Genomic DNA, 10250 nt, shown 5'->3' on the forward strand with positions numbered 1-10250 from the left:
AAATTAAATAAAAAGTAACTCCAAGCTTGGAATGGTGTTGCCAGGGGGAATGTTTACAAGGAAGCAGCCTGATAAACAAGGAAAATCGGTGACTTGTAAAGAGGTGAAATTGTACAGTGTGGCAACAATTCCCAGCTTGTCAGAGCCTCACAGTGGTCACAGCCACCTCAGGCTGGCTGCAGAGTCTCCGTTTTTACAGGCAGCCTCAGGAAAGCAGGCTGGACCGAAAAAGCAACGGAATTATGTGGAACTTGTCTGAGTCACTGACCCTACATCTCCACAAGTTCTTTCAGGGCACTGCCGTGAAGGAGGACCAGAGAGGCTGCAGCTGAGAGGAGATCTGCCCTTTCTGGTCACCAAGGGTTTCAGATCTCCTCCCCTAGCCTCTCCCAGTCTTTTGTACTTTCTCTGCTAATCCATCCAGTGCAGCATACACTGACAGAGGCAGGAGCTGGAAAGCCTGCTCTGAAAGTCTCTGAATGCTTCTGGACCAGCCGCAGGCATGAACTTGAAACCCGTGCTCATCCTGCTTGGCCTGGCCTTAGCCACGATCTTCGCTTTGGTCTGCGTGCTGCTGACCAGGGAAAGGAGCCCCAGGACGTGCCAGAGCCTTCCCCCAGAGCAGGAGGACACAGAGGACGGCCAGAGCCTGGTGTTTGCCGACCTGACGGCCGAGGAGATGTCGCAGGTGGTGCGGTACCTGCGGGGCCACCTCGGGGTGCCGCTGGTGGAGGCGTCGCGGGCCGAGCCCTCGGAGAACTGCATCGCCTGGCTGGACGTGCAGGTGCCCGCCAAGGCAGAGGTGCTGCGGTTCCTGGACTCGGGGGGGGCCCGTCCGCCCCGGGAGGCTCTGGCTGTGCTGTACTTTGGGCAGCAGCCGGAGCCCAACATCACCGAGCTGGTGGTGGGGCCGCTGCCGGGGCCGGCGTACCACCGGGACGTGACGGTGCGCAAGTACGGGGGGAGGCTGCCCTACCACCGCAGGCCCACGCTGGCTGGGGAGTACAAACAGATCGGGGGCTTCCTGAAGAGCCGAGTGTTCCCCTCAGCTCCAGCTTTCATGCAGCAAGTCATGGAGTATGACGGAGCCAACCTGGCCACCGTGACGGCTGCTCCCCGTGGGTTCCAGTCTGGGGACAGGGTCACCTGGTTTGTCGTGTTCCAGAATGTGAGCGGGTTCTTTCTGCACCCCGTGGGGCTGGAGGTGCTGGTGGACCACAGCAGCCTGGACATCTCCCAGTGGGCAGTGAGCAGGGTGTTCTACAACGGGCAGTACTACAGGGACATGGTGCAGCTGGAGAGTGCCTACGTGCAGGGCCGGGTCAGCGTGGAGAAGGTGAGGAGGGCACCGAGGGACGGGGATTTCTCCTCCATGAAGCCTCGAGCGCCCGCGGCCGCGCCGTTCCCGCTGCAGTTCGAGCCGCAGGGTCCCCGCTACAGAGTCAGGAACAACCGGGTGCTCTTCCAGGGCTGGAGCTTCGCCTTCGGCATGAGCGTGAGCAGGGGCCTGCGGCTGTTTGACATCCGACACAAGGGGGAGAGGGTTGCCTACGAGATCAGCGTGCAGGAGGCGCTGTCCGTGTACGGCTCCAACTGCCCGGCCGGGATGTCCACCCGCTACATGGACGGCAGCTTCGGCCTGGGGCGCTACACCTCGCCCCTGGTGCCAGGGGTGGACTGCCCCTACCTGGCCACCTTTGTGGACACAGTCTCTCTGTCTGACAGCCTGAGGCCCAAGAAGAGGAAGGCTTCGCTCTGCATCTTTGAGCAGAACCTGGGCTCGCCTCTGAGGCGCCACTACTCCAACCTGCAGTCGCTCTACTACGGGGGGCTGGTGAACTCGGCGCTGGTGCTTCGCTCCATCGCCACCGTGGGCAACTACGACTACGTGTGGGACTTCATCTTCTACCAGAACGGGGCCCTGGAGGGCAAGGTGCAGGCCACGGGGTACCCGAGCTCATCCTTTCTCCATGGGGATGGCCTGAGATATGGCAATAGGCTTTGGGAGCACACCCTGGGTACAATACACACCCATTTTGTCAACTACAAGGTGGACTTGGATGTGGGAGGTAGGTCTGCATCTTCTTTTAGTGTCTGCCATTGTTCTGAAGTTTGGGTTGGATAATTAAAGAAAAAGTGAGTCATGAAGTGAGCATGATAAAAAATCAGGGGCCAGGGTTTGGTTGAGGCATATCATTAAGGAGGGGGGAAACCCTCTTTGTTTAGCTTAAAAGGCTAATGCTTTGAGGTTTGCCCCCTTGTCCATACAATCCCTAATAACTACATCAGAACTCTGCTTCTTTATTCTCCTAACCTCTTCTTTCATTGCAAAATTACTTTTCGACGCATAAAGCAGTCTGTCAAGGTGACTGGGTGGGAAGCAGTGGGAATCTCTGGGAGCTCTGTGTTCAGCTCAGGGAAAGTATGAAAGGTAGCAGCTGAAAAATGTTTGTGTTTCCTTGAGGCCTCCCGTCTGGCACGGGGTGTGTTGCCATAGGCACAGCGGGCAGACGGGGAGGTGGCCGTGTCTGAGCCCAGCCGCAGTGAGCCTGCTTTGCAGAGCCTGCTGCTGCTCCTGGCACTGCTCCTCCCTCGGGGAAATCCTCCCAGCGAGGTCCATGTGCAGTCACAGTCTGGCCGTGGGTGTCTGCACAGGGTTTGGAGCCCAGGAGCAGCCCCTGCTCACAGCGAGTGCTGGAAGTGCAGGGATGCTCAGCCTCAGGTGGTGACACCACTCTGGTGCTTCGCTCCATCACCACCATGGGCGACTACGACCACGTGTGGGACTCATCTGCTACCAGAACGGGGCCCTGGAGGGCAAGGTGCAGGCCATGGGGTGCCCAAGCTCCTCCTTTCTCTGTGGGGATGGCCTGAGATATGGCAATAGGCTTTGGGAGCACTCCCCGGGCACCTTCCACACCCTACAAGGTGGACTTGGACGTGGGAGGTAGGTCTGGATCTTATTTCTGCTTTTGGAAAAGTCGTCTCCAAATACTTCTCAAAGAACTTTGTGTTCTTGGTGGTTATACAGGTTTTCCTTCCCACTTGTGGGGCAGGGTGGTGTGCTTGCAGTGGGGAGGTGGCAGAACTGCAGGAACAGGGAGAAGGGACATGAAATCAGGCTGTCACTGTTAATACTGCCAGGAGCAGCAGAAGTTTTGTCCATGTGAGAAAAAGAAAGGAAAAGAGCTCAGCTGTGCCTGGATCATCTTCTGTGGGGCTCAGACCTTCACAGATGGCCACAAGTTCAGCTCTGAAATGGTTTTTATGGAAGCTGAGAACTCACATGGTAAAGGACCAGAACACAGAGGGGTTTAATGGTGGGACAGGCAGGAGGTTCTGAGCAATAACCCCTCTGCCAGAGCTCACAGGCACTGGCCATCAAATGCTCTTTGCCACCTCATCCCCAGGTTGAATCGCTCCTGGTGCTCCAAACCTTGGGCCCGTGTCCCTTCTTTGTGGCAGGGCCTGAGAGCACCCAGCACTGCTCTTGCCTGTGATGTGCAATGTGTGCAGCACCCAGGCTGCTCCAGGGGCCTCCACTCTGCAGGATGAGCACTAACAAAGCTCGTGCTCTTGTTAATTAGGCTGTGGAGGCAAACAGGGAGGAAAATGGGAGGCAAACCTGTTGTTGTGCCCTGGGGTGAGGCTCATCCCTTGTCCCCTCTTGTCGGTGCTGCCCAGCCTGGACAAGTGTCCAGCCACAGATCCACACATGGTGTTGTCATGGCATGGGGAGCTGCAGAGCTGCTCCTGGGCTGCTCAGGGTGCAGGGAGAGCAGGCACTGTGGTGTCCTTGGGGAGCAGGGCACTGCAGGGACTCTCCTCAGTGACTTTGTTTTGGCTTCACAGGGGTGAAAAACTCCCTCATGGCCCAGGACATGGAGTTTGAGATGGCCCAGGCTCCTTGGAGCCCAGAGCAGCAGATAGAGAGGCCACGGCTCACCAGGAGAGTCCTGGACACAGAAGACCAGGCTGCCTTCCTGCTCCACTCCAAGATGCCCAGATACATCTACTTTGCTGCCAACAGCAAAAACAAGTGGGGCCACCAGCGTGGCTACAGGATCCAGATCACCAGCTCTGCAGGGGACCACATCCCTGAGGCCAGCTCCATGGAGAGGGCCATCAGCTGGGCAAGGTCAGGCTGCTCTGGCTGGCAGGGCAGGCTCCAGAGAGCCCCTCAGCCCTGCCAGCTGGGAAGGATTGCTGGATGTGCCTGGATGGGAGGCGCAGGGAAGCACAATTCTGGGCTCTGCAGGCCTTCAGGAGTTGATTTAGCTGTGCCCTGCCTCGGGGGGCTGCTCCCCTCTCTTTTCTTGTCCTCAGGTACCAGCTGGCTGTCACCAGGAGGAAGGAGGAGGAGCCCACCAGCACCAGCATCTACAACCAGAACGACCCCTGGACGCCCACTGTGGCCTTTGCTGACTTCATCAACAACGAGACCCTCACCAATGAGGTGAGCTGGGCTCCCTGGGCTCAATGTGACACCCAGCCAAGGCTCAATGGAGCCCCAAGGAGCAGAGAGACTCCAGCACCACCCCTGGGACAATGGGCCCAGCTTTGGGAGCAAAGTGGGTTTGGGCATCCCCTTCTCTGTGTGTCTGCTTGGTCCTTTGGTCAGAGAACACAGAGAGTGTGTGCAGAGCAGAAGTTTGTCTCTCCCTGTGGAGAAATGCTGGCAAAACATCATGAAAGTGTTGTGAGGCCATGGAGGTCAAAGCAAGAGTTCTTCCACTGGGTGGATACCTGCAGCCGTGGCTGTGGCTGGGTTGGACTCAATGATCTTAAAGGTCTCTTCCAACCTAGAAATTCTGTGATTCTGTGGCAGGTCTTTGGGGAAGGGAGGAGCTCTTTCCCAGGACAGGGGAGCTGGGTGTGTGGGAGCTGGCTGGTGCCCATTGGGGTCCCCCTCCTTCCCTTCTGTCCCTCCCCACTGCCCCACGTGTATTTTGGCCACTGCTGCTGCAGCTTCTGACGTAACCCTGGGCTTGTTCTGCTCTTCCCTAGGACCTGGTAGCCTGGATAACTGCTGGCTTCCTGCACATCCCACACTCTGAGGATATTCCCAACACTGTGACCGTGGGAAACTCCGTTGGTTTTCTCCTGAGGCCCTACAACTACTATGACCTGGACCCCTCTATATACTCCCAGGATGGTGTGTTTTTCACCAGTGAGCAGGACTTCACAGCGTGTGAAATCAACCCTCTTGCCTGCTTGCCCAAAACTGCCTCCTGTTTGCCAAGCTTCCCCCCATTCACTTTTGATGGTTTTCCAAATATGAGCAGGATTTAATGCTACAGGATGGTGAGGAGATGTGGGCAGAGACACCAGGCTGACTGTTCTGTCTCCAGTTTTCAGCTTTTTAGTGAAGTTGTCTCAATTTTCAGTTGTCCAGTGACTTCACGTTTTATCATTGCTTTTGAAATAGTGCTCTTGAAAAGGGAAACATGATTTTCCTACTATGATGTGAGATGGAAGTCTATCTGTTATCTGTAATTCCTGAATTTGATTCTATTGCCAGAGGAAAGCCAGGAGAGAATCCTGTTCCTGTGCTGTAGAAGCAAGTGCTGTGTAGTGCATTTCTCAGGTTAAAATAATGAAAATGGTGCTGGTCCAATGCTCTCAAGTGTCTCATTCTTACAGCTGCATCTCCTGGGGGGTGGTGCTGCTCTCTGCCATCTTTCCTGCACCCACAAACCAGCCCAGTGTGACTCTGGGTGCTGTCTGGGCACGGGGATGTCCAGCTGGAGGGATGAGCTGGGGTGGATGTGGGTGCTGGCACCAAGCCCTGTGGCTGCTGTGGGGAGGTTGGGTCATGGCCAGGACTGGTTGTGGCTTTCAGGCCCTCAATGCTGGGCACAACGGAGGGATCTGGGCAGGACCTTGCAGGAAGGGGTATTATGGCTTTAATGGTTTCACCTTTGATGGCAGCTGGTGATGCAGTGCCACTGCCTGTTTGCCAGGCTGGGCTCTGGTGCCCCTGTTCCCCTCCTTGCAGCCCTGTCTGTGCCAGGCTGTAACTCAGGACCAGTGGGCACCTTCACAGGGTGACAAACAGCTGTCCCCTCCCTCCTGGCTGCAGGACCATGGGGATGTTGGCAGCAGCAGTGATGGCAGAGCTGTGTCAGGATGGGACAGGGTGCTGTGTTTAGCACTGCTCTGCACAGGGAAGGTTTATCTCTACAGCCCGCCCAGCATCTGTGGGGTTAAGAGAAAGAGGAGAAGTGAGAATGTGCTTATTTCCCCTAAACAACTGCATCCATCCTCTCCAAGCTCTGCAGTGTAGGATCTGGGACCTGAGGGGAAGGACAGATGTACAAACATTGAGTTTACTTAAAATGATGGCCCTCTAGGGAAGCAGAGCATAGTTGCCTTTTATGGCTCCCAGCAAATGCTGGCAATGTGTGAGAACGTCCCCTTGCACCCTCCCTGCGAGTTCCAGGGGCTGCTCCCTGCTGAGGAAACAGGGGAGGAAAATAAACCCAGCCCCTTGTTCTAGTGAGTGGCTGGGAGGATTGCACAGCTGGAAACGTGTCCTGCCAGACTGAGAGAGAGCACCCAGTGCCTCAGCAGGCATGAGCCTCAAAACCGTGCTCATCCTGCTTGGCCTGGCCTTAGCCACGATCTTCGCTTTGGTCTGCGTGCTGCTGACCAGGGAAAGGAGCCCCAGGACGTGCCAGAGCCTTCCCCCAGAGCAGGAGGACACAGAGGACGGCCAGAGCCTGGTGTTTGCCGACCTGACGGCCGAGGAGATGTCGCAGGTGGTGCGGTACCTGCGGGGCCACCTCGGGGTGCCGCTGGTGGAGGCGTCGCGTGCCGAGCCCTCGGAGAACTGCATCGCCTGGCTGGACGTGCAGGTGCCCGCCAAGGCAGAGGTGCTGCGGTTCCTGGACTCGGGGGGGGCCCGTCCGCCCCGGGAGGCTCTGGCTGTGCTGTACTTTGGGCAGCAGCCGGAGCCCAACATCACCGAGCTGGTGGTGGGGCCGCTGCCGGGGCCGGCGTACCACCGGGACGTGACGGTGCGCAAGTACGGGGGGAGGCTGCCCTACCACCGCAGGCCCGTCACGGGCAGGGAGTACAAGCAGATCGACGCCCTCATCCACAGCGAGCTGAAGAAGGCGCCGCTCTTCCTCGCCGCCTGCTGCGACTCCGACGGCACCAACCTGGTCACCCTCACCACGGCCCCGCGGGGATTCAGGTCTGGGGATCGCGTCACCTGGTTTGTTCTTTTCCACAACGTGGCTGGCACTGGTTATTACCTGTCCCCGGTGGGGCTGGAGGTGCTGGTGGACCACGGGGACCTGCGGGTGTCCCGGTGGCAGCTGCGCAAAGTCTTCTACAACGGCCGCTACTTTGCCAGCACGGGGGATCTGGAGCAGGAGTTCGTGGCTGGTGCACTGGAGGTGGTCAGGCTGAAGCAGCCCCAGGCTGATGCAGTGCTGGGCTCAATGAAGCCCCGACGCCCTCCTGGGCCCCCGGCCCCGCTGCAGTTCGAGCCGCAGGGTCCCCGCTACAGCATCAGGAACAACCGCGTCACCTTCCAGGGCTGGAGCTTCGCCTTTGGCATGAACCCCAACACTGGCCCGCGCCTCTTCGACATCAGGTACCGTGGGGAGAGGATTGTCTATGAGCTGAGCCTGCAGGAAGCCTTAGCCCTGTATGGCTCCAACTGCCCCGGGGGAATGTCCACCCGTTACCTGGACGGCAGCTTCGGCATCGGCAGGTTTGCCTACGAGCTGGTGCGGGGCCTGGACTGCCCCTACACGGCCACCTACGTGGACAGGCACTACCTGGCCGAGACAGACACTCCCAAAACCAACCAGAACTCCCTCTGCATCTTTGAGCACGACTCTGCCCTCCCTCTGAGGCGCCACTTCTCCGACTCGCAGTCCTTCTACTACGGCGGGCTGCGGAGGAACGCGCTGGTGATCCGCACCATCTCCACGCTCATCAACTACGACTACATCTGGGATTTCATGTTCCACACCAACGGGGCCGTGGAGGTCAGGGTGCACGCCACGGGCTACATCAGCTCCTCCTTCCTCCATGGCCGAGGCACTGACTATGGCAACAGGGTTGGGCCCCACACGCTGGGGACGATGCACATCCACCACATCCACTACAAGGTGGACCTGGATGTTGATGGTAGGTGTGGCCGCCTTTGTGCACGGCTGTGGTTTATTGTGGCCTTCTGTTGGGGTGCAGGGCTTTGAGAGGGTTTTCTCTTCCGCTTCACAGGGCAGCTGAACTCGCTGGAGAGCCAGGACATGGAGTATGAGTTTGTCAAAGATCCCTGGAGCGCACAGAGCACCATTGAGCGGCCGCACCTCCGCAGGGAACGGCTGGAGAGGGAGGACGAGGCAGCATTCCCACTCAATGCCCCCCTGCCCCGCTACCTCTCCTTTGTCAGCCCCAATCCCAACAGGTGGGGGCACCCACGCAGCTACAGGATCCAGGTCATCAGCTTTGCTGGGAAGCACCTGCCCACCAACAGCTCCATGGAGCGCTCTGTCAGCTGGGGCAGGTGGGTGCTGAGGCCTCAGCAGCTTCTGCTCCTGGTGGAGGGAGCTTCTCACCCCTGGGCAGGCCTGCAGCAGGCTGCAGGGAAGGCTAAAACAAAGGGTTAAAGCAAACATGACAGCTTTTGGCTCTGAAATTTCCTTGAGCTGTTGCTCAATAACATCTGCTCATGGTAGGCCACAGGCAGGAGTCTGACCCCATGTCAGACTAATTTAGAGCAGCCCCCAGGTGTTTTTGCCTTTGAGGGGCAGTAGGCTGCAGAAGGAATTCCTAAGGGAAGCACTGGCATTGCCAGGCTGTGATACCTTCCCACGAGGACAGAATGGCTTTTGGAAAGTGCTTGGGATCAGCACAGAGCAGTCTCAGTGCCAGGGTGAGCTGATGGAGCTCATGCTGGGCATGTCTGTGTGGGGCAGGAGCAGCTGTGGCTTAGGGGAGTGCACTGGGCATTGACTGGCAGCATTTGCACCTGGATCCATCCGTGTCCCAGCCATGCTGGAAAAGCCAGAGGCAGCAAGGGATTCCCCACAAAGCTTGGAGATGCTGGGGTGCTGCCCATCTCTGCCCTCTTGGCCCTTTCCCTCCCCGCCCCAGGGCAGACTGGGGATGCCCAGCCCCAGTTTGGCAGTGCCATGGCTGGCGTGGACGAGCCCCTGTGGCCCTGTGCTGGCAGGTACCAGCTGGCTGTCACCAGGAGGAAGGAGGAGGAGCCCACCAGCACCAGCGTCTACAACCAGAACGACCCCTGGACGCCCACTGTGGCCTTTGCCGACTTCATCAACAACGAGACCATCACCAACCAGGTGAGCTGGGCGTCCTGGAGTGGGGAGAAGCTGAACCTTGTGGGTTCAGAACCTCTGCTCCTGTCCCAGAGCCAGCCTGAGGGGTGGGCTGGCAGAGCCCTGCTCAGCCTGTCAGATGTTTTGTTCCTCTTCTCCAGGACTTGGTTGCCTGGATCACCGTGGGGTTCCTGCACGTCCCTCATGCTGAAGACATCCCCAACACGGTGACCGTGGGGAACAGCGTTGGCTTTTTCCTGAGGCCCTACAACTACTTCAGCGAGGACCCCTCGGTGGATTGCCCTGACAGCGTGTACCTGAGCAGTGAGCAGGATGCTGGGGCGTGTGGGGACAACCCCCTCGCCTGCCTGTCCTCTGCTGCCACCTGTGCCCCCCGCCTGCCCCCCTTCCACTTCGGGGGCTTCCTCAACCTCAGCCTGGCGCCGCCCCTGGGGGGGCTCTGATGGGCCAGGGGCTGCTGGGGGGGCGCTCAGGGAGTCTCTGTCCCACCCAGGAGCTGCCCCATCCTGCCCAGGCTGTCCTGTGCTCGGGGTCAGCTGTTGGGAGAAGCTCAGTTCTCATTTCAGCGCTGCAGCAAGGGAGGACCCAAAGCCTCTGAAAAGCAGCCCCTGGGAGTGATTTTATTTCGCCCTGTGAACTGTGGGGTGAACTCCCCTCCTCTGGGACGGAGTTTCCACCTCCTTCCCATCACTGGTGCACACGGGGGACAGTGCTGGCCACAGCACAAAGCTGCAGCTGCCCTTGGGGCTGGGCTCCAGCTGAGGTTTTGCTCACAGTGGCAGCAGTGAGTGGTGTGGAGCTGCTGTGGAACGCCCCAAACCTCCTCCCCAGGCACTGCAGCACCAGGGCTGGCTCTGCAGAGGGAGGTGCTGCCCTGGGCTCGCTGGGATGCTGCTGGAGGAGCCCAGGCTGAGCCTCTGGATGGGCACA

General features: G+C 58.7%; 2 protein-coding genes across 3 annotated transcripts; both read left to right on the forward strand.

The window, feature by feature from the left end:
• The first annotated feature begins 502 nt into the window (after positions 1–502).
• On the forward strand, positions 503–5432 carry LOC131094330 (membrane primary amine oxidase-like). Of its 2 annotated transcripts, none has more exons than XM_058041928.1 (4): positions 503–2069; positions 3853–4138; positions 4327–4456; positions 5008–5432. In XM_058041928.1, the coding sequence occupies exons 1-4, from the start codon at positions 503–505 to the stop codon at positions 5290–5292; spliced, it is 2268 nt and encodes a 755-aa protein (XP_057897911.1). In that variant the 3' UTR covers positions 5293–5432. The 2 variants fall into 2 exon arrangements, with proteins under 2 accessions (XP_057897911.1, XP_057897912.1); XM_058041929.1 differs by having other exon boundaries at positions 3853–4056; positions 4326–4456.
• Positions 5433–6575: 1143 nt separating this feature from the next.
• On the forward strand, positions 6576–9763 carry LOC131094331 (membrane primary amine oxidase-like). The gene is made up of 4 exons (XM_058041930.1): positions 6576–8145; positions 8239–8524; positions 9194–9323; positions 9461–9763. The coding sequence occupies exons 1-4, from the start codon at positions 6576–6578 to the stop codon at positions 9761–9763; spliced, it is 2289 nt and encodes a 762-aa protein (XP_057897913.1).
• The last annotated feature ends 487 nt before the right edge of the window (positions 9764–10250 follow it).

This window comes from Melospiza georgiana, chromosome 28 (assembly GCF_028018845.1).
Source record: "Melospiza georgiana isolate bMelGeo1 chromosome 28, bMelGeo1.pri, whole genome shotgun sequence".
Lineage (NCBI taxonomy): Eukaryota > Metazoa > Chordata > Aves > Passeriformes > Passerellidae > Melospiza > Melospiza georgiana.

Excerpts from the sequence above, each read along its gene's own strand:
- LOC131094330 (XM_058041928.1), top strand. The coding sequence starts at position 503 with ATGAACTTGAAACCCGTGCTCATCCTGCTTGGCCTGGCCTTAGCCACG. Across the intron at positions 2,070-3,852 it reads GGTGGACTTGGATGTGGGAG|GGGTGAAAAACTCCCTCATG; the intron begins GTAGGTCTGCAT and ends TTGGCTTCACAG. Across the intron at positions 4,139-4,326 it reads AGGGCCATCAGCTGGGCAAG|GTACCAGCTGGCTGTCACCA; the intron begins GTCAGGCTGCTC and ends TCTTGTCCTCAG.
- LOC131094331 (XM_058041930.1), top strand. The coding sequence starts at position 6,576 with ATGAGCCTCAAAACCGTGCTCATCCTGCTTGGCCTGGCCTTAGCCACG. Across the intron at positions 8,146-8,238 it reads GGTGGACCTGGATGTTGATG|GGCAGCTGAACTCGCTGGAG; the intron begins GTAGGTGTGGCC and ends TCCGCTTCACAG. Across the intron at positions 9,324-9,460 it reads ACGAGACCATCACCAACCAG|GACTTGGTTGCCTGGATCAC; the intron begins GTGAGCTGGGCG and ends CCTCTTCTCCAG.